This window comes from Nicotiana attenuata, unplaced genomic scaffold (assembly GCF_001879085.1).
Source record: "Nicotiana attenuata strain UT unplaced genomic scaffold, NIATTr2, whole genome shotgun sequence".
In the NCBI taxonomy this organism is placed as follows: Eukaryota; Viridiplantae; Streptophyta; class Magnoliopsida; order Solanales; family Solanaceae; genus Nicotiana; species Nicotiana attenuata.
Window position 1 is genome coordinate 127,664 of NW_017671125.1, and position 24,683 is coordinate 152,346.

Sequence of the window (24,683 nt, forward strand, 5' to 3'; positions counted from 1 at the left end):
TCTCCGAGGATACTTTAAGGTTGAGACTATTTCCTTTCTCTCTATGGGGGAAAGCCTTGGATTGGCTAGAAAGATTGCCAAACCATTCCATCCATGCATGGGATGAATTGGCGGAGAAATTTATTTCCAAGTTCTTTTCTCCCGGGCATATTGCTAGACAGCAAATCAAGGTATGTAAAAACCTAGAATCACCCGAATCATAAATAATCACGGTGCATGCATATGTGCTCGTCACCTCGCATATGTATCACCCCCAACACATAGCGAACATCATAGCCTACGGGAAGATACCCTCAAGCCAGCCTAGGCAAGATACTTACCTCAAATGCGCGATATCAATACTCCAAAAATCCTTTACCTCGTAAATCAGCCTCCGAACGTGTTAAATCTAGCCAAAATAACTCAATAACGTCAAAAAAGGCTATATTAATCAATTCCGAATAACAAAGTTTCGATCTTATCCAATTACACAAATTCAACAAAAAAGTTAACTTAGACTCGCTTCCCGAAACCCAACAAAACTCACAAATCCCGACTACCAATTAGAATATTAATTCAAATATACAAATTCCATCCAAATCCGACCCCAAATCGGGGTTCAAATATAAAATATTCACTTTCTAAAATTATAGTCAAAACCCCCAAATTTCTCTTTCAAATCTCATAATCGAAGTGTAATAATCCACAGGGAAACAAGATATAATATCAAAATTAAGTAGAAATCACTTACCCTTTTGCCTTGTGGGAAAAACACCTTCAGAAATCGCCCCTGTCCAAGTTTAATTTCAAAATGTGAGAGAATGAGCTAAAATCCCAAAATAGAACTTAATATGGTCTGCCCAGCAATATCCTTTGCGAACGTGGCCCTAGCCTCGCATTCGCGAAGACATACCTGATACTGCCTCAAAAGACCCTACACAAATGTAGTTGACCCCTCGCGAATGCGATGCACAAGCACCCCAAGTCTGCACAAAGGCGAGCCCCTTCTCGTGATCACGAAGGCCAATTCGCCAGCCAACTCCACCCTGCCTCACCTCTACGCGAACACGATCCCTTACCTGTGGACACGAAGACCAACGGACAAAAACCATTGCAAACGCGGCCTCCTATTTGTGAACGCAAAGAACAAAAATAGCCTACCTCCAAATAAGCCTTAGCGACTGTGAGACTTACTCTGCGATTGGGAGACCTGCTCCGCGATCGCGAAGCACACCAGACACCAGCAGAAAATATGCAACATCACTTAAGCTCCAGATGGTCCAAAACTCACCCGAGTCACCTGGGACCCCATCCAAACATACTAGCAAGTCCATAAACACTACCCTGACCTAATCGAAGCCCAAAAAACATATACGATGTCATCACATCTATGGATCGACGATCAAACCACAAATTAAACTTCTCTTAAATCTATAAGCTTTTATACTTCCAACCAAGCGTTTGATTCATGCCTATCCAATCTGGATTACATCCAAACTTTATACAAAAGACCCAAATGACATAATGAACCTATTCCAAGTCCCGGAATAATAATTCGAACCCGATATCATTAAAGTCAACTCCTGATCAAACCTACAAACTTTTCAAACCTTCAAATTTCCAATTTTCGACAATTAGAGCCAAAGCATCCCAGGAACCTCCAAATATAAATCCTGACATACTCCTAAGTCCAAAATTATCATACGAACCTATTGGAACCATCAAAACACCAATTCAAGATCATATAAACAAAAGTCAAACCTTGGTCAATGCTTACAACTTAGGCTTACAACTAAGGAATTAAGTGTTCCAATCCACTCCAAAACCTTCCCAAAACCAAACCAAACATTCCTGCAAGTCACATAACAACAAAAAAACATAGGGAAGCATCAAATAGGGAAAAATGGCTCAAATACACAAAACAACCAGCCGGATCATCATATTCTCCCCCTCACAAACAAACCTTCATTCGCGAACAAGTTTAGAATCATACCTGGGATGTCAAAAAGATGAGGATATCTGCTCTAGATATCATGCTCGATTTTCCAAGTCACCTCCTAGATTGGTTGACCTCTCTACTGAACCCTTACTAATGCAATATCCTTAGACCTCAACTTCTGAACCTTCTGATCCAAAATGGCCATCGGCTCTTCTTCATAATCAAGATTCTCATCCAACTACACTGAATTGAAATCCAACACATATGACTGATCCTCATAAAACTTCTGAAGCATGAAAATAAGAAATACCAAATGAACTCCCGACAAGTTGGTTTCCAAATCTCATCACGCCTTTCATAGGTGAAACTCGAAGAAGAACCTTCTCACCCTCCATGAAAGCCACATCACGAACATTCCTATAAGCATAACTCTTTTTCATGGACTGCTCTATACGAATCCGCTCCAGAGTCAATTTCACCTTCTCCAGAGTATCGCGAACAAAATCAGTGCCCAACAACTTAGCCTCCCCAGGCTCAAATCAATCAATTGGAGAACGACATCGCCTCCAATAAAATGCCTCATACGGAGCCATTTGTATGCTCGAATGAGAGATATTGTTGTATGAACACTCCACTAATGGTAGAAACTGATCCCACTGACCTCCGAAATCAATAACATAGGCCCTCAATATATCTTCCAAAATATGAATGGTCTGCTCGGACTGTCCATTCGTCTGCAGGTAAAATGCAGTACTCAACTCAACTTGCGTGCCCAACTTATGTTAAACCGCTCTCTAAAAACAAAATAAACTGAGTGTTGCGATCCGAGATGATAAAAATTTGTACACATGCAAGCATGCAATCTCTCTGATATAGATCTTAGCCAACTGCTCCGACGTGTAGGAAGTTATGACTGGAATGAAATGCATAGACCTTGTCTATCTGTCCAAAATGACCCAATCCACATCAAATCTCCTCAAAGTCAGTGGCAATCCTACCACAAAGTCCATAGTAATGTGCTCCCACTTTCACTCCTGTGTTTTTGACCTCTGAAGCAAATCACCCGATCTCTAATGCTCTCATACTTGACTTGTTGAAAATTAAAACACCGCGCAGCGTAACTAATAATGTCCTTCTTCATCCTCAACCGCCAATAATGCTTCTTCAAATCATGGTACGTCTTTATAGCACCTGAATGAATAGAATATCATGAACTATGAGCCTCCTGAAGAATCAACTCTCTCAATCTGTCGACATTGGGAACACAAACTCGACCCTGAAGTTGCAATACACTATCATCACCAATAGTTACCTCCTTAGCACCACCTTGCAGCACCGTGTCCTTAAGGACAGGCAAATGGGGACCATCATATTGGCGAGCCTTAATGCGCTCAAACAAAGATGACTGTAAAATAACACAAGCAAGGATTCTGCTAGGCTCCGAAATATCCAATCTCACAAATTGTTAGCCAACACCTGAACATCCATAGCTAAAGACCTCACCACAACAGGAATAAATGCTATACTTCCCATATTTTCGCTTTTCTACTCAAGGTGTCAGCCACCACATTAGTCTTTCCCCGGATGGTACAAGATAGTGATATCAATTCAACAGCTCCAACCACCTCAGCTACCTAAAATTCAAATCCTTCTATTTAAATAGATGCTGAAGACTTCAATGATCCGTATATAACTCACAAGATACGCCATATAAATAACGCCTCCAAATCTTGAGCGCATGCACAATAGCTGCTAGCTCCAAATCATATACCAGATAGTTCTTCTCATTGGGCTTCAACTGGCGCAACGCATAGGCAATCACTCTACTCTCCTGCATCAACAAATACCCAAGGCCTACGTGAGAAGCATCACAATAGATAGTGTACATCCCCGGTCCTAAAGGCAACATCAAAACTGGAGTTGTAGTAAAAACAATCTTGAGCTTCTGAAGCTTTCTCCACACTCATCAGATCATCTGAATAGAGCACCATTCTGAGTTAACTTGGTCAACAAAGATGTAATAGATGAGAAATCCTCCACGAAGCAACGATAGTAACCATCCAAACCTAGGAAACTCCTGATCTCAGTAGCGGTAGACGGTCTGGGCTAACCATGAATGACTCAATCCTCTTCGGATTCACCTTGATCCCATCACTAGACACCGCGTGGCCCAAGAATTCCACTAAGTCCAACCAAGACTCATACTTGAAGAACTTAGCATAAAACTTCTTCTTCCTCAAAGTCTGAAGCACAATCCTCAAATATTGCTCTTGCTCCTCCCTGCTATTGGAATATAAAATATATCGTCAATGAACACAATGACAAAAGAATCTAAATAAGGCTGGAAAATATTGTTCATCAAATGCATGAAAGTTGATGGGGTATAGTCAACCTAAACGATAGCACCAAAAACTCTTAATGCCCATAACGAGTCCTACAAGCCGTATTAAGAATGTCTGAAGCCCTAATCTTCAACTGGTGCTACTCCAATCTCAAGTCAATCTTTGAGAACACCCTAGGACCCTGAAGCTGATCAAATAAATTGTCAATGTGTGGCACTGGATACTTGTTCATGGTAACCTTGTTCAACTGCCTGTAGTCAATACACATTCTCATAGAGCCATCATTTTTCTTAACAAACAATACAGATGCACCCTAAGGTGATACACTAAGCCTGATTAACCCCTTGCAAGAAACAAAAGCTAGATACGCCAATCATCCCTTGCAACAAACAATAATGATGCACCTCAACTGTTCCTTCGATTCCCTCAACTCTGCTAGAGTTATACGATACGAAAGAATTGATATGGGCTGAGTTCCCAATGCCAAATCAATACCGAAATCAATATCTTATCCGGTGTCATGCCCGATAGGTCTACAAGAAATACATCCGGAAACTCGCTCAATATTAGAACTCACTCAATAGTAGGAGTATCAGCACTAACATCTCAAACAAAAGCTAGATACGCCAAACAACCCTTCTCAACCATCCGTTGAGCCTTCAAAAATGAGATAATTCTTCTAGGAGTGCAACCAAGAGAAACCTTTCACTCCAACCTTGGCAACTCTGGCATAGCCAACATCATGGTCTTAGCGTGACAATTAAGAATAGCATGGTGCAGAGATAACTAATCCATACCCAAGATCACATCAAAGTCTACCATATCTAACAATGGAAAGTCCGCCCTCATCTCAAAACCACATATAGAACCACGCAGGACCGATAGACTCGATCTACCACAAGAGAATCCCTAACCGATGTAGATGCATGAACAAGGGTAATAAGCGAATCACATGGCATATCCATGCAAGAAGCAAAATATGACAACACATATGAATAAGTAGAGTCAGGATCTAACACTACTAACGCATCCATGTGGCACACAAAAATAAAACCTGTAATTACTGCATCCGAAGCAACAGCCTCGGTCCTCCATGGGAACGCATAGCATCTGGCTTGACCTCAACTAGACTAAGATCCCTCTCTAGGATGACCTCCACCTCGAGCTGGCAGAATGGGTGGTATAACAACCAGCGCAAGAATCATAGACTGACCTTCCTGCTACCCTGAACCTCTGCGATAATGGGGGGAGTATTTCCGAACGTGCCCCAAGTCTCCACACTCATAACAACCTCTAAACAGAAATTACTATGGGGCCTAAGTTAGACCCCGTGATCTAGAATACCCACCAGAAGAACCTAGTACCGATGAACCCTAAATATATGGAGCGCGATGAGAACTCTACACTAGATGTGCACTAAATAAAGACTGCATTAAAGCTCCTCGACTAGGTGGCGGTTCATGATAAGCTGGCTTGCTCGAATGGCCTCCCCCAAATCAACATTGACCTCCAAATGAGGCACCAATGATGCTACATGAACGTTGGGACCTCTTGTCCCTACCATGCATCATCTTTCTAGTCTCACTGCGGATGCGCTCAATATGACGCACTATCTCCACAGCCTGGAGAAATTAAGTCCTAGTCTCTACCTCTCTAGCCATAGCAAAGCGAATACCATGCTGAAGACCATCAATGAATCTCCTCACTCTCTCCTCCTTAGAAGGAACCAAAACAATAGCATGATAGAACAACTCTGTAAACCTCATCTCACACTCAATGACTGACATCAGACCCTACTAAAGGTACTCAAACTGCCTCCTCAACTCCTCTCTCTTGGTGAGGGACACAAACTTCTCTGAAAAGACCTTGGAGAATTGAGCCCAAGTGAGAGGAAGTGATCCTACTGGTTTGCCCAGATCATAAATGTGCCACCACCTCTTGGCTGGACCCTACATCTGAAAGGTGGTGAGGTCAACTCTATTGGACTCAACTAGTGAATCAACTACATTGGACTCAACTAGTTCCAAATGGCATAAAATCTCATGACAACGATCCAAGAACTCCTAGCATCCTCTGAAGGTGTAGCGCTGAAATGAGGAGGATGCAACCTTGTGAACTTAACCAGCCTTTTCAGCTTATCAGCTGACATGGCAGGCCTATCCTTAGGCTACGCAACAATATGCTAAACTACCCCAACTAGTAACATTCAGGGGTCTAATAACCATGTGACATCTGCTTTGGGATATGAGTGGTTGGAGACTACAATCCGCCTCCTGCCTGGGAAGTAGAAGGCATTGTAGGAAATGCCCCGGCCTGAGCCAAAGTCTCGAATACTCCAACCTTATGGACCAAGGCTTCCTGAACAACTAGCATAGCAAATAAACCCTAGGGAACCTAAGATGGTCCCATCGGCACAGCAAAGGCAGGAATCTGCTCCTCAACGGGAGCTACGGGTGGTTCCACTATGACTGCTCGAGTAGAGGCCCTAGCTGTGGTGCATGCTCTACCCCTGCCTCGGCCCCAGCCTCTCGTGGTGGTGGCCTAGATTACTCGCGCCTACTAAGCTGTACCGGAAGAACGTGTCCTCACCATCTGTTAGAGAATAGAAAAGCAAAAATTCAGACTTTAGGGATGAAAAAATCCGCACGAGCGAGAACGAAAGAAAGAGAAGTTTTTCCTAATAGTCTTGTAGCCTCTTGAAGATAAGTATAAACTTTTCCGTACCGATCCACAAGACCACTAGACTTGGTCATGACTCGTGAGACCTAAGCAACCTAGTGCTTTGATACCAACTAGGAACGATCCAAAATTCCACCGCAGCCGTGATGGAACCTAAAACCGCTTGCTAGGAAGTCAACAATCAACAAGCAGAAATAAAATCCAACATCAATAAGGAATAGTCTCAATAACGAAATAGCATAAAAGACGGAAATCAATAACAACAATGCAACTAAAAACCATCCTAAAATCTAGTGTCATCGAGTGCATAAGCTCTACAGAATAAGCATATACATGGTCTGAACAACTAACTATAATACTATCTAGAAGACTAAATAGTAATAGCATAACATAATAGAGGAGATTTCAAGGCTTGAGGTACAATAGTGCTACCTCGAAATCTCTAATAAGTCCGGGAACGGCTCACTGGCAACCACCATGATCTATAACACATTGATATGCACATGAAGTGCAGAGTGTAGTATGAGTATAATCGATCCCACGTACTCAGTAAGTAGCAAGCTCAACCTCGGTTTAAAATCAGTGACGAGATTCGTAAGGTCCAATACCCACTTTTTAACAGCAAACGACAACAATAACAACATAACAATAGCAAAAGAAAAAGCATCTCAATATTATCAAGTTCAACTCTATGAGATTAAAAGGAAAATAATCATGTTTTTCCAAGTATATCAGTCAAGGCATCGACTTTAAAGACATCGATCATATAGCATGAGGAAAAATACAACTTTATGCCTGCGTGACAAGTGTTCCTGCCATAATCAACAACATCACAGCTCAATTGTCAAGTAAACATAATCTCAGCAATGTCAGGCGCAAATACCTCTTAATCATACTCTCAGCATCCTCACGGTGCCCGGCTTAATGGGCCTGAATTATCACACGCATATTCACTCAGCATTGTACGGGTTCCTGGGTTAAAGCCCCTCATTAAGCACATATCAATTGCTTGCACTCACATGGTCCAAAGTAACATAGGTTATCACCTAACTCTGAAGGAGCGGATCCTAACCTAGCTGCCAATCAGATCAAAAGTCAATTGTAACGACCCGATATGTCATTTTAGTACTAGCTTTCTTTTCTATATTTCGAGACTTTTCATAGCTTAACTTGATTATTTATGACTTGCATGCATACTCCGTGCCGATTTTCAGAAAATTTAAATGTGAAATTTTGAAAAAAATGCGGTTTTTGAGTTTAAATGTGGCTAGAGTTGACCACGATCAACATTTTTGGTAAACAACCTCAGATCGGTGTTTGATGATTCTTGTAGGTTCGTATAATAATTTTGGACGTGTATGCATATTTGGTTGGGGTCCCGGATGACCGAGGTCGTTTCAGCGCATTATGTGAAGAGTTGGAAAATTGAGTTTTGAACTTGAAAATCTTGAGTTTTAGCCCCTGTTTGGCCATAGATTTTGGCAAGTTTTTTTCAAACTTTTTTGGAAAAACCTGTTTGTTTATAGATTTTATCCATATTTTGGAAGATTTAGAAAACAAAATTTCAAATCCCAAAAGTAGCTCTAGACCTGCTTTTGGCTCAAATTATTACCGTTGTGTTTTTTAATAATTTCAAGAATTACCCCAAAGTTTTGTATTTTATAAAAATGCCCACCATCTATTATGACCCAACTAATCCACCAGCCAGTTACTATTAATTATTTTTGGACTGATGGTCTTGCAGTATTATTGCAATTTGATGAATTATAGTAGCTAGTAATTGTGTTATTAGTAGTTGATATTAAAATATCAGGTTATTATTTCAGGATAGTGTATTGCATATACATGATTAGCAAGTTTGTTTGTTTGGTATTGTTGGGTAGTTTTGATCGTTTTTAGAACTTATGGGTATAAGTTACGTTTTATGTTTTTTTTTAAAGTGAAATATGTTTTAAAAAATAATGTCAAAACAGATTTTCATCTTCAAACCAAACTTCACCCAAATCAGGTTTTAAAACAAATTTGGGAATCTATGCCAAACGCTAGATTAATGATCGATTCTTGAATTTTGACATTATTCTGATGATTTGAATTCGTGAGCGAGTTTGTATGATGTTATAACACTTGTGTGAATGCTCGTATTGGAGATCGAGGGGCTTGGGGGAGTTTCAAATGCATTACGGATGATTTTGGCTAAGTTGGGAACTACTAGTGTGCATGATCTTCAAGTCCCACATTTGCGAAAACCTGCTCGCAAATGTGTGCCTCGCATTTGCGAGGCCAGGCTCGCTTTGCTATGTTGGGAAGGGGATGGAAGACTTCGCATTTGCGAAGTCAATGTCACTTTTACGAGCCAGGGGGAATCAAATTTGTGATGGGTGTGCCACAATTGCGACACTGGACAGTGGCAAGGCAGCTTAGCAAATCCGAAGCTTTGTCCGTATTTGCGAGGAAGGGGACCTTCGCAAATACGATGGTTGGGTTGCATTGCGACATTAGAGGCGCTCAGACAGTGTTTCCTTTTGTGAACAGGGGTTCGCATTTGAGAACATTGCAATTGCGAACAAGAGTTTGCAATTGTGATATCTGCAGCTAGGTAAAAGTTGGAACTTTCGGGACTTAGCTCATTTTACACTATTTTTGAGACCTAGGCTCCGTAGAGGCAATTATTAGAGAGCAATTTATTCCCAAATTCATATGTTAGCAATCTTAACTCATTTTTGTTCAATTTCCATTACTTTCTCATAAATTTCATCATCATATATAAAAATTTATAGCAGAAGTTGGGGATTTAGGTAGAATTAAGGCATTTTTTAAAATTAAGGTTGAATATCGAAACAAATCACATATGGGGGCCCAGGGTGAATGGGGTAATCGGGATTTGATCTTAATTTTGGATTTTGACCACGTGGGCCCGAGTTGAATTTTTGTTGACTTCTTTAATTATATTAATGATTGAAACTTTTTTTTCATTCGAAGGTAGTATCTAAAGCTGGTTTTGAGTTGTTTGAACAATAATTGACTACATACGGGTGGTTTGGAGGCTTGTTCTAAAGGAAAAGCCATGCCGGATTGTTGACTGTATTCGGGAAAGGGGAAAGTGTCTTGGTTAACCTTGATTTGAGGGAAATAAGATATAATCGAGTCTAATTGCTATATGATCTATGTGTTGGGGGCGGCGTATATGCAAGGTGACGAGTGTATATGTGTTGTCCATGGGATAAGCATGCAGATAGAATTAGTCTTACTTGTGCCATGTTACTTTGTGTATAATGTCTTCCATACTTTAGATAGATTGCTAAATTCTACACTCATATTCTTTTACTTCTTATGTTGAGATCATTGTGATATTGGGTGTTGATATCATTGAATTTCGATTGGTTGTTGGTGCTAAATTGTTGGAAGATTTTCATATGATTAGTTGTGTTAAAATTCTATTATTGATGTTGAACTTGCTTCCCACCGTGCTTGATATTGTGTTGTATGTGATGCTTGGTAAGGAAGAGTGAAATGCCCGAAGGGTGTTGTCATGCTCTTGAGGAAGAGTGAAATACACGAAGAGTGTTGCCATGATTGTAAGGATGAGAGATTGTGCACGATGGGTGTTTCTGTGCCTTATTCATATATTGATATCATCGCACAAAGGGTGTTTCCATATTTGAGTGAAAGTGAGGCTATACACAAAGGGTGTTTCCGCGCTTGTTATTATATTATTATGTGAGGATGAGAGTAAAAGCATGAATGGTGATGTCATGCAGTTCTGTTGATTTCATTGCTATTTACCTTGATATTCGGAATGTGGACTTGGATTTGTGGCTTCATTATTTACTTTTGAAAGGTTGTTCAAAGTTGTTGAAATATTACAAGTTGAGGCTTATTCAGTGACACTTTACTTTACTTTCCCATTTAAGCACTTTACTCGTGTACTTGTTTTCACTTTTACTTGTTGTTATCCCATTATTATACTTGATACTTTATATGTTATTTCATTACTTCTTGATATATAATAGCACAGGGTTTATTGTAGGTATTTTGTCTTAGCCTCGTCACTACCTCGTTGGGTTTAGACTCGACACTTAGTTAGTATATTGGGGTGGTTGTATTCATACTTCAGCACTTCTTGTGCAAATCCGGACATCGGTACCAGCAGAGTTCTAAGAGGTGCTTAGCGAATATCGGGCAGGTGACTCGAGGTAGAGATGTATTCCGTCGCAGGCCTTGAGTCATCTTCTTATTTCTATTGTATTTTTTCCATTTTTCATATAGTTTTATATTTCTTATAAATTAATTTATTTAGTAAACTCTAGCAGCTCATGTACTTGTGACTCCACGTCTTGAGATGGTTTCCATTAGATGTTGGTTTTAAACTTATTATGTATATCTCCGAGTTGCTTTTACGCTACGTTATTATCCTGTTTTTAGTCATTTATTGCATTTCTTTCGTGTTTTTCTATAGTGTGTTGGCTTGCCTAGCAAGTGGCGCTAGGCGCCATCACGACCTTGATTGGTTGGGATTTTGGGTCGTGACAAGTTAGTATCAGAGTCCTAGGTTGCGTAGGTCTCACGAGTCATGAGCAAGCTTAGTAGAGTCTTGAGGATCGATACGGAGACGTCTGTACTTATCTTCCAGATGCTATAAGGCTTTAGGAAACTTCACTTTCGTTCTTTCTCTATCATGTGACATTGTTCTATCGTACGTTTTAAATCTCTCTTCTCTCATTTTCTTACAAATAGTGAGGACACGTGCTTCATCCGCCGCTGATCAGGATCCAGATCCCCAGGTTGCAGCCACTACAGGGGTAGGGGCCAAGGCAAGGGCAAGGGCCGAGATAGACGCAGAGCTCAACCTAGAGCACGCGTAGTAGCACCGGCTATCAAGCCCTAGATAAACCAGGATGATGAGGTTCCAGATCAGGTTGATCTAGTAGGACGGCTCAGGTACCAGAGGGGTTCATTGCTACCCCAATGCTTTGTAATGCCTTTGCCCACATGGTTGGCCTCATGGAGAGTATGGCTCAGGCTAGTGTATTTCCTTTGGCACCATGTAATGATCCGACCGGTCATTTTGTGTAATCGCGCCCCGTTACCCCTTTATATGCTTCTCACATGTGTGTTTATGATTTTATGACTTTCGAGGTTGGTTAGTTTCGTTTCGGGAAGCTTTCAGGTTGATTCGAACCCTTTGATTGTTGACTTAGAAGTTTAAATAAGAAATGTTGACCAAACTTTGACATTTGTGAAAACGACCCCGAAACAGTGTTTTGATGGCTCTGATAGCTTTGTATCATGATTTCAGACATGAGGAAGAGTGAAATGCACGAAGAGTGTTACCGCGCTTGTGAGGATGAGAGATTGTGCATGAAGGGTATTTTCGTGCCTTATTCATATATTGATATGATTGCATGAAGGGTGTTTACGTGCTTGAGTAAAAGTAGGGTTATGCACGAAGGGTGTTTCCGTGCTTGAGTCAAAGTGAGGCTATGCACAAAAAGTGTTTCCGTGCTTGTTATTATATTATTATGTGTGGATGAGAGTGAAGGCACGAAGGATGATGCCGTAGAGTTCTATTGATGTCATTGCTATTTACCTTAATATTCGAAATGTGGACTTGGCTTTCTGGCTTCATTATTTACTTTTGAAAGGTTGTTCAGAGTTATTGAAATATTACAAGTTTGAGACTTACTCGGTGACACTTTAATTTACTTTTCCATTTAAGCAATTTACTTGTGGACTTGTTATTTCTTTTACTTGTTATCCCGTTATCATATTTGACACTTTACATGTTATTCGTTACTTCTTGATATATAACTGCACAGGTTTATTGTAGGTGTCTTGTCTTAGTCTTGTCACTGCCTCATCGGGGTTAGGCTCGACACTTACTGAGTACATTGGGTCGGTTGTACTCATGTTCAACTTCTGCACTTCTTGTGCAGATCCGGATATTGGTACCAGCAGAGTCTGAGAGGTACTTAGCGGATACCGGGCAGGTGATTCGAGATAGAGCTGCATTTCGCTCGCATGCCTTGAGTCATCTTCTTATTTCTATCATGCTATTTCTATTCTTCGGACAGTGTTGCATTTCTTTCAAAACAATGTATTTAGTAAATTTTTGTAGCTCATGTACTTGTAACTGCACGTCTTAGGATGGTTTGCGTTAAATGTTGGTTTTAGACTTATTATGTATACCTTCGATTTGCTTTTATGCTATGTTATTATCCTGTTGTTAGTCATTTATTGCAGTTCTTTCGTGTTTTTCTATTATGTGGTGGCTTACCTGAAAAGCAGTGTTAGGCGCCATCACGACCCGATTGGTTGGAATTTTTGGTCGTGACATCAACAATCGATATCACTCAGCCTAATTTGGGGCCTGGCACAAGAGTCATCTCACGATCAATACCAACACTCAACCATCAATTCCACTCAGCCCAATATGGGGCCTTGATGCAGGCACCACTTCACAGTCAATATCAACATGGCTTTGTGGCCCGAAATCAGTCTTCGATATCACAAGTCTCAATATGCCCACGTCTCACATTACCATAACCAAAATACCGTACGGAAAATACCGACATACTACAACTCAGCTCAAACCAAGGTCACACACACATAGACACTATCAACATGTGATAACACATAAAAAGTGCACATAGACAAAAATAAAACATACAAATAAAATATCATGACTGATAAATATGACTACGACTAAGGAAAATAGTTTAACATAGCAAAAATAGCTTTATCATATCTCAAATAGATTAATAGATATCCTAGACATGATTTCTAGCATGCATAATAGCTCACATAGTCCAAAACTCACCCGAGTCACCCAGGAGCCCATACAAACATACTAACAAATCCGTAAATACTACCTAGACCTAACCGAAGCCTACAAACACATATGAGATCATCACATTTATGAATCGATAATCAAACCACAAATTGAACTTCTCTTAAGTTCATAAGCTTCTAAACTTCCAACCGAGCATCTGATCCATGCCTAACCTATCTGGATTACATCCAAAACTTTGCACATAAGTCCCAAATGACATAATAAATACATTTCAAGTCTCGAAATAATAATCTGAACCCGATGTTATCAAAGTCAACTCCCGATCAAACCTATGAACATTTCAAACATTCAAATTTCCAACTTTCAACAACTAGAGCCAAAACATCCCAGGAACCTCCAAATGCAAATCTGGACATACACCTAATTCCAAAATTATCACGAACCTACGGGAACCATCAAATACCAATCCGAGATCAACCACATAAAAGTCAAACCTTGGTCAACTCTTACAACTTAAGCTTCCAACTATGGAACTAAGTGTTCCAATTCACTCCAAAATCTTTTCAAAACCAAACCATCCCCGCAAGTTATAAAACAACAAACAAATATACGAAAAGCATCAAATAAGTAAACGGGCTCAAATATAGATCGGTCGTTACAATAAGGAAGCAAACCTTAGTCTTAATGCCACTTTAAAATCGTGCAAGTCGAGTTCAAAACAGATAATATCACTAGTAAGCTGGATTGTCATAGTCTTTTAGATAAATGTACAATTGGATTTATTCTGGTCATAAGGGTTTGAGGAAAGAATTTGCAAAAGTGTTGCAGGCTTTATTGCTCATGCAATTTTCTTCGTCAATTTGGTAATAATGATAGAATTGGTACTTTTTGAGCTTGAAAGCTCGGAATATGTAGTGGTTTTATGAGAATAGGAGAAAATATATGGACTATTTTTCGCGTCCAATCTATAATTCAACTCTTCGAGTTGCTCCGGCCAGAGTGGATGCATAGTGTTGGTAATGACTTAGACGTGTATGTTAAAAAAAATTAGTAAACAAGTACAAAAATTATTTTGGAACCCAGTAAATCAAATGAGTTATGGTAGCATCCCATGCTCGATTCCATACAATTCAAAAACTAGATTTACCTTTAGCTCCGGCATGCTCGAAATTAGGAATAGAGAACCCAATAGTTTGTGGAGCAAATATAGGATTGACTTGTTCAGCATGATCATTGAAAGGTTTTAACAAAAAGTATACTTTGTTCTTTACACAACTTATACAAGTTGTGTGATACTTTTTTTGTTTTATAAATTGGTGGACCCAAAATTTATGTACCTAGAAGTGTACGATTTGAATTAATTAATTTGTAAAATAAAAAGAAGCTTCACACAACTTGCGTAAGTTGTGTGATACACAAAATTAAGTCTCAAGCAATTGAACAAAGTATTTTTTGTGCACCATAGGTTTCATCAAAGTGAGGACATGTAAGAGGCACATGATTTGGTATTCAATCTCAATGATATGTTTTGAAATTAATTTACCTTGTATTTTTTAATTTTCTATGTTGTTTTAAAGTGAAGTCGAACTCTTTGTAAGTTTTTCTTTTCTCAAGAGTTCGGAAGACCACCCGCTGCAGATAAGGTCTTTCGGAGGACGCGCAGGAAGAATTTTCGTGACAAGACAAAAAGCCTAGGGTAGACAAAGCAAAGAAGACATATCATGTAAGTTTATAATTCTATGAGAAATCACATCTTCTAGGCTTTTATGATTCAGAAAGGCTTTTATGATTCAGATATTTGTGGTTGAAATTGAGTTGTTTCGTACATTATTGTGTAGTAAGGAGTATGGTGGAGTTACGTCGAGCACAGGAAATCTGGTCAGCGAACCTTCGCTCTTTCATGTAATAAGAGGTCAAGGATAAAACCCTCTCTTCATAGTTTTACTTTACTTCTGTCATTCCGTGTTTTTCCCTCTAACTCTAAGGGAAATCAAAGCGAGAAAATGTTGGTATGCACGAGATAAGCATATGATACCAGCCAAAAGTATTTATTGAAATTTTTTGTAAATCTTGTGTATGACTTAGATTAATGTTGCCTGATGAGCAATTGTATGGTAAAGAGAAGATATATATGTGTAGTGGAAAGCGATTATCAATTAAAGTCCTTCACATTTAAAACCTTCTGACGGCTTGGTAAAAAGTGAAGTGCACCGGTAGCCACTTTTAAGTATATTATGTAAAATATATTCACAATTTATGTTACGCGGCGCCTTCCTGATTCCTTGGAGGGGCAACGTAAGGCTAGGCAACTGATGTCAGTGCAGTTGCTGTCCGCCAACTGAGGTCCCCTCCGTACGCTAGACGAGATTGTCAGTGCCGTACGGGAAAACCAATGTCAAGAGCAATTGAGAGAACAAAAATGAGAATTCAGAATGAAAGAAAGCTTGATTGCATTAATGAAAGCTATTACAGAAAAGCAACACGGTGTCGAGGGGATGAGACACCAGTACAGAAAATTTGCTTGCTTGCTAGAAAGTTTTGATTGCTTGATCCCCCCTAATAGTACTTAAAAAAAAATAATCCAAAGTTACAAGACTAGACTTGACTAAGCTAGAGAAACATAATGGAAGTACATGAAATAAAACTACTCTATATTTACAATGAAAATGACTTAGTTTTCTATAAGGCAGCAGCAGGTCCGTTGTCAGCAGCAGTGTCTTTGGCATCACGGTCTGCGCGCACGGCGTTGTCTGCGCGCGCGACGCTGTTGGCTTCTGCCTGCGGCTTGGCGCTCGCGAGGGATATCGGTGGGGCGACGGAGGCACCTGCGCGCTTGTCACTTGGCGCGGCCAAGACCACGGGGCCGTCCGTGGCGCTAGGCATTGGGAGGTTTGCTAGGACGCCACGGGGCGCGCCCAAGGGGTCATAGGGCATGGCTGGAAAGCCGCCCATGACATTCTCCCCCACCTGAGTTGGCGACGTCCTCGGCGCTTTACTTGCAAAATAATCTTCAATGAGGCTCTTGTAGGCTTTGAGGTTTGTTCCCCTCTCCCAAGTATTCTCTTCTGCATCACAGCCCTGCCATTTCACCAAAAACTCTTGGTGATCTTTCCTTGAGGCATGAATCACTCTGTCATCAAGGATAGCTTCAACACGCCTTTTCCCGGTTGAATTGGGACCTCGAATACTGGGTATTGTGAGCTGGCTCCTTGAAGGATCCTCCGTGTCTTCCCGAAAAGGTTTCAGGAGACTGACATGGAAGACAGGATGAATTTTCCACCAAGCTGGGGTATCCACCCGGTATGCAACCTTCCCAATACGCTTTTCAATGGACAAGGGTCCAATGTATTTTTGCAATAGGCGAGGGTCATGGACCCCTGCAAATAAGTACCGTTTTGGAATTTTGACCATCACTTTGTCTCCTACTTGATATTCAACAAAGCGACGATTCTGATCAGCATGCCTCTTCATCCGCTTTTGGGCTTTGACAAGGTAGCTCCGCACTATCTCCAAATTCTGCCTCCACTCTTTTGAGAAGCTGGCAGCTCGAGGAGATTTAGCCATGTTTGGTGCATTCACAGTGTGTGGGAGTAGCGGTTGCTGTCCGGTAACAATTTCAAAAGCGCTTTTGTTGGTACTAGAGCTCTTTTGTGAATTGAAACACATTTGAGCAGCATCCAGAAGCTTCACCCAATTCTTCTGCGATCCGGTTACAAAGTGGCGGAGATATTCCTCCAACATACCATTGAACCGCTCCGTCTGGCCATCAGATTGCGGATGAAAACTTGAGCTGTGACTCAATTTTGACCCAAGGCACTTGAAGAGTTGGGTCCAAAAGTTGCTAGTGAAGCGTGAGTCGCAGTCACTAACAATGTCTTTGGGCAGGCCCCAATATTTGACGACATGAGAGAAGAAGAGTGGAGCTGTATCTTCTGCTGATATATATTGTGGGGCTGCAATAAAGGTGGCATACTTGGAAAACCGGTCCACCACAACCAAGATGGTTGTGAGATCTCCGACCTTGGGCAATCCGGTGATGAAATCCAGGGAAACGCTTTCCCAAGGTCTCTTTGGGACAGTGAGTGGTTCCAAGAGTCCCGCTTGTGTCAAGCGGTCCGACTTGTCCTTCTAGCATACAAGACAAGTCTTCACATACTGAGCGACATCATCGGCCATTTGAGGCCAATAATAGGCACGACGAAGTAACGCCATGGTGCGTTCTTCACCGGGATGGCCGGCCCACAGAGTATCATGACATTCCGCTAGAAGAGCCGCTTTTAATGCGTTGAAGGCCTCTGCTCTCCTTGGTCCCCAATCCCAAGGTGTGACTTTTTGAGGAGTTCTGTCAATGGCACTGCAATAAGTGAGTAGTTCTTCACAAACCGCCGGTAGAAGTTGCATAGGCCAAGGAACGCCCTCAAGGCGTGGACATCCTTAGGTGGCGGCCAATCTGTGATGGCCTGGATTTTCTGTTGGTCCATCTTGATGCGTCCTTCCTCGATGACATGTCCGAGGAAATCAATTTGCTTCTGAGCAAAGGAGCACTTGGATAACTTTGCATATAGTTCATGTTCCTGCAACCGAGCTAGGACCTTCCGCAAGTGTACTAGGTGTTCTTCCAATGTCTGGCTATATACCACAATGTCATCTAAGTAGACCACCACAAATTCGTCGATGTACTCTCGGAAGACTTGGTTCATGAGAGTGCAAAACGTAGCAGGGGCGTTGGTCAAGCCAAATGGCATGACCAGGAAGTCGTACGACCCATATCTTGTCACACAAGTCGTCTTGTGTTCATCACCCTCTGCAATCCGAACTTGCCAATAACCTATCTTCAGATCTATCTTGATGAACACCGTAGCACCACCCAGTCTATCAAACAAGTCCGCCATTAGGGGAATAGGGTGCTTTTTCTTCACGGTGATTTTGTTTAGAGCTCGATAATCCACACAGAGTCGCAGGCTTCCATCATGTTTCTTTTGGAATAGAACAGGGGACCCATATGGGGACTTGGAGGGTACAATGATCCCTGTATCTAGCATTTCCGTCAATTGTCTCCAAAGCTCGGTGAGTTCGGGTTGTGACATTCTGTAAGGCGCCCGGGCAGGTGGCTTCGCGCCCGGCACCAACTCAATTTCATGGTCCACAGTGCGCCTAGGCGGGAGCCGCTTTGGCATGTCTTGTGGCATGACATCTTCAAACTCCAGTAGTAACTCCTTCACGGGTTCAGGAATGGGACCCGAGGAGCGTTCTATATCTTCAATGCAGAGGGTTGCCAGGAACGTAGGTTCATTCCTTTTGACCCCCTTCTTCAACTGCAAGGCCGAGATGTTCTCAACGGCCATCTTCATGGGCAGGCACGGGATAATGCAGGGCTTGGCCCTATTGGTACCCATCATCAGTAGCATGTCTGCAAATGGTACAGGCATGGTGTTGGTTTGCCTTAGGAATTCCAGCCCAACAATCAACTCGAAGTCATCTATGATCACCACTCGCAGGTTGAATTTTCCTTCGTAAGGCCCAAGCTTCACCGGTACTTCTTTAGCTATTCCACCCACTGGCTGGGGAGGTGAGTTGATAGCCTTGACGCTACCTTTACCTTTCCCTACAACTAGTCCAAGGCGCTCCACCTGAGTCGAGGCTAAGTAGTTGTGGGTAGCACCCGTGTCTATCATAGCCCGAATGGGCTTGCCATTCACCTTCATCTCGACGAACATTAAGGTCCTCTCTTGTTTAAGAGGAGTCTCTTCATTCGCCTTCTTTTTCCCTTTCCTGGTGACGGGACATGAGTCCTTCTTCTTACGAATACCAGCACTGGTCTCCGCTAGTGCCTCAGAAATGGAACCCACAATTGCATTGAAGGCACCTACTGGTTCAGTCTGTTCCGCATCGTCTGAGTCGTCATCAGTCCCATCATCCATAGCCTGATGGGCATTCATCTGTGCATGTGGGCACTCATTGTTCCAATGGGGACCGCCGCAATGACGGCATCCTGAAGGGGGCTTTCTCGCCCGGTCATTGTTGTTTGGCGTAGCACTGTTGCTGCCGGAGGAAGGAGCTCTAGACTTGTTTGAGTTCCGATCTCCCCCATTTTTGCTAGGGCCACCACTGCTGGGTTGGCCCCCTTTGAACCCTGCTCGGGCAGGCGGCTGAGGCCTGTCCCTTCGAGCTTCCATTTGATAGTCCCCAAGGCATTCAGCTGCTTGGATTGCCTTGGGAAGGGAATCTACCCTTTGTCTCTGTAGCTCCACGCGGGCATAAGGTTTCAACCCTTCCATGAAGGTGAAGAGTTTGTCCTTATCCCCCATGTCGCGTATGCTGAGCATGAGTGCGGAGAATTCTCGCACGTAGTCCCGCACTGATTTTGTCTGGCGGAGCTCCCGTAGTTTTCTCCTTGCATTATATTCAACATTCTCGGGGAAGAACTGCAGGCGTATAGCTGCCTTCAGTTCGGCCCATGTCTCGAGAGCATCTTCACCGGCCTTGATGGCTTCGTACTTCACACGCCACCAGAGTTTAGCATCACCCTGAAGATACATGGCAGCAGTTGCTACCTTCTTAGCTTCCTCCAGATCTCCAACATCATCGAAATACTGTTCGACGTCAAAGATGAAGTTTTCCACTTCCTTGGCATTCCTAGCTCCACTGTATGGCTTTGGCTCAGGAATTTTCAGCTTCTTTGTCGCGGAAGCGGAGTTCACAGCACCTCCGATTTGGTTTCCACCTCCTCGGAGTAGGCCCTGTAAAGCAGTGTTGACAACATTGAGTTGGTCTGTCAATTTGTCAATGGTTTGTTGCATGGCAGTCACCTTTTCTGCCTCTTGTGCCCTGTGGGCTAAATCCTCGGTGCGCTCCTGTTGGAGCCCCTCGAATTTCTCAAAGATTTCGGCTGCCTCTGTGGCTGCCGTCTGCCGGTCTCCCTCGGAGTCGCGACTGATGTTTTCAACGTCAACTTCGACCTGAAGCACCCTGCGGTCTAGGTCGTCCAACCTTTGCAGTAGGCTGGTTCTTAGTTCAGGCACCGTATCCATAATAGGCCGCAATACCTCAACCGTCCCTTCGAGGGCCGCAATGCGGTCCCCATGATTCACCATGGTCAGAAATGGTGGTATGTCAATACGTTCCCTCGTCTGATGTCGAGCCTAGGCTCTGATACCAACTGTTACGCGGCGCCTTCCTGAGATTCCTTGGAAGGGCGACGTAAGGCTAGGCAACTGATGTCAGTGCAGTTGCTGTCCGCCAACTGAGGTCCCCTCCGTACGCTAGACGAGATTGTCAGTGCCGTACGGGAAAATCAATGTCAAGAGCAATTGAGAGAACATAAATGAGAATTCAGAATGAAAGAAAGCTTGATTGCATTAATGAAAGCTATTACAGAAAAGCAACGCGGTGTCGAGGGGGAGAGACACCAGTACAGAGAATTTGCTTGCTTGCTAGAAAGTTTTGATTGCTTGATCCCCCCTAATAGTACTTAAAAAATATAATCCAAAGTTACAAGACTAGACTTGACTAAGCTAGAGAAACAAAATGGAAGTACATGAAATAAAACTACTCTATATTTACAATGAAAATGACTTAGTTTTCTATAAGGCAGCAGCAGGTCCGTTGTCAGCAGCAGTGTCTTTGGCATCACGGTCTGCGCGCGCGGCGCTGTTGGCTTCTGCCTGCGGCTTGGCGCTCGCGAGGGATATCGGTGGGGCGACAGAGGCACCTGCGCGCTTGTCACTTGGCGCGGCCAAGACCACGGGGCCGTCCGTGGGGCTAGGCATTGGGAGGTTTGCTAGGACGCCACGGGGCGCGCCCAAGGGGTCATGGGGCATGGCTGGAAAGCCGCCCATGACATTTATAATGTATTTAAAGATTAACTAATTCACCCAAATTTCAGGACTAAGTATCCTGAATTTTTGAATTGCTAATTTAGAATTCAGGACTTAGTGTCCTAACTTTTTGAGCTGCTATGAAATTCAGGACTAAGTGTCCTGAATTTCTGAACTGCTAATTTGCTATTCATGACTAATTGTCCTGAATCTCTGAACTGCTAATTTAAAATTCAGGACATAATATTTGAATTTCTGTACACAATTTTCGAACTTTAGGATATGGTGTCCTAAGTTTGAACTTGAGGACATTATGTCCTGAAGTTTGAGCGAATTGGCTAATCTTTTAAATAAATTGTAAATCGTGAATATATTTTAAACAACATATTTAAAAGTATCTATTTGTGTCATTTCTACCCATGCTTATTCCAAGTCCGACAGTTCCGTAAAAATTGCACGTGGTGCCCTATTTGGTCGCCCCCATTTAACCTATACCCATATTTTAAAAATTATTTAACCTATACCCTAAGTTTTACAACTTCACGCTCCTCCTTCTTCCTACTACCAGTGCGCTCCTTTCTTCCTCCTTTCTTTTCCTCTTCTTCTACTTCTTCTTTTCTCTCTCAAAGACATGAGACTCTGTCAAACAATTTAAGCAAACGATTGCATACCAAAGGTATACCAACCCTTGAAAAACTACTTATAGGAAATTCCCACAAGCACATTACCAGTTATTGGCAAAATGAGCAATTGGGTCAAGAAACAGTGGGCATTGCATTCTCAAGTCATACCAGATTTGCAAAATAGAATGGACCTATAGTAAATCACGTAAGAAAGATCTTGTACAGAATGATATATACACATATATATCTAGAAGAAGGTCGTCCATGTCAAAGATTACGTGAGTGATTGAGGCTTTTCTTGCAGATGAAGCATCACTGCTGCCGTGATTCAGCATTTTTTGAACAACTTTTAGCTTCTAGTAGCCCACAACAACCTGCAAGCGCTGAAAATTTGGGAGATCCTTAGGTTTAGATAAGAGTTAAACATGCTGAAGTTCAACAAATATAGAACAAAACTTCAGCTAAAACATGCTGAAGTTCAGCAAATAGAGAACAAAACTTCAGCTAGTAGAATGCTTAATTCAGTAATTACAAACAAAAACTTCAGCCAACATGCTGAAGTTCAGCAAATAGAGAACAAAACTTCAGCTAGTAGAATGCTTAAGTTCAGCAATTACAAACAAAAATTTCAGCCAACACTTGGTTCAGCAGTTTTTGCTACTTCAGGCAAAAACTTCAGCTAAAACATGCTGAAGTTCAGCAAATAGAGAACAGAACTTCAGCTAGTAGAATGCTTAAGTTCAGCAATTACAAACAACTTCAGGCCCGTCTACTAGAATGCTGAAGTTTGCCTGATTGTCTTTGCTACTTCAGGCCCGTATGCCTGAAGTTTACGCGAAAAGTGGGTACGCTTGCAATTTTTTTTGTAAAACGGGTATAAGTTAAAACGTGATCCAAAAAGCGGGTATAAATGCAAATCACCCGACAGTTCCTTGAAGGCATATCCTGGACATGACCCATTCCTTTTTCATAATGGGTTGAGCCCGGAAGCATCCTTGATCCAAAATCTTATGTCATTTTGGGCTAGTACATACTTCATGAAGGCTCATTATCATTTGTCTAGTTGAGTTTGGTATCATCTTCCTCAAATTTGGGTGATAAACACCAACAACAATTTTCTTGTTAATATTTAACTTCACAATATTTATTCTTACAATGCACCTTTCAAATCAAAATTGACACACACGAAAAAGAAAAAGCACAAGAAAATCTATGGTCAATATGGGAGGAAAAAGAGTACCTCTCCGGTAGATATTTCTACTTTGATTCCCAAGCAAACATTTCAAATTGCGACCTTTTGCACTTTTTCATTATTTTAATGCCGTCCAATAATCCTCCATGAGATATTTTCGCCTCAAACTTACACCAACTCTCTTATTATGCGCGTGCTATTCAATCCTTCACCCTCTTTCTTCTCTCTGTCCTTGTTCACAAAATCAACGCTCAACGATATCGCGTGAATGAGCAGTGTCGCATCATGGTTTTAGTCATCTCTGTGAGCTGCCACAAGCACACGGAAATGAGGAAGAAAAAATCTAATCTGCAGAAGATATGTATACACTTTTCTATCTACACCTCCCCAGAAAACAGAGCATATGTATTTATGACACAAATTAGTGCTGATTATATTATGTAGATTATCGTTAATCAGCAGTTGAATTCAGCATGGAAGAAACTTCAAACCTCAAACGCCGTCGTCAAACCCTAGCCAAAGCTCAATCACTTAACGTTCCAACTACCACCACTGCCTCGACTAACGACCGCCGGCGCCGGCGCGGCGGTTATAGCTCTGCCGTTGAAGCGTATTACACCGAGGAGCACAGGGACGAGAACGCGGACGGCGGTATGGAGGAAGACAACTCCGAGATGTGGAACGACTTCTCCAACAGATTCCGGCAAGTGCAGTCGGTACTGGATCGGAACAGATTGTTGATTCAGCAGGTCAACGAGAATCATCAGGCGAGATCGCATAACAATATGGTGCAGAACGTGGGTCTGATTCAGGAGCTTAATGGCAACATTTCCAAGGTCGTTTCTCTGTATTCTGATCTATCCACCAATTTCTCCACCGTGTTTCATCAGGGAAACGATGCCATTGGAGATGAGAACAACGACCAGAGACACCTATGAGGCTTCTCTAAATTTTCTACCATAAATATTTTAACTTCCTTTTAATCCTAGTATCTAGCTAGTTCGCTTTATTGGATTGAAAACTTTTGGTTGAAATATCACGAATAACGCTCTCAATGTCTGCCGAGCTGCGCGTTGTGTCACTACCTGATGTTGCTCTGTTATCTAGAAATCATTTACATACCTATTTTGGAGATGAAAAATCGAGAACTTACGTAGTTTGTATTAAACATTAGTAATAAGAGCAAGTTTGTTCTAAATTCTTATTAAGGTTTGAGCATGTAATACTTAAAATCATCTGGTACTGCTAGTAGTCTTGAAGAATGATTCATTGAAGCTACTTGTCTACGCTGCGTGAATTTGGTAACATTGGTTGGCAACCTC

General features: G+C 41.9%; 1 protein-coding gene across 1 annotated transcript; it reads left to right on the top strand.

Moving 5' to 3' along the window:
• The first annotated feature begins 23,456 nt into the window (after positions 1–23,456).
• LOC109206098 (protein EARLY FLOWERING 4-like) lies at positions 23,457–24,626 on the top strand. Its single transcript, XM_019368869.1, has one exon. The coding sequence runs from the start codon at positions 23,835–23,837 to the stop codon at positions 24,297–24,299; it is 465 nt and encodes a 154-aa protein (XP_019224414.1). The 5' UTR covers positions 23,457–23,834; the 3' UTR covers positions 24,300–24,626.
• Positions 24,627–24,683: the final 57 nt, after the last annotated feature.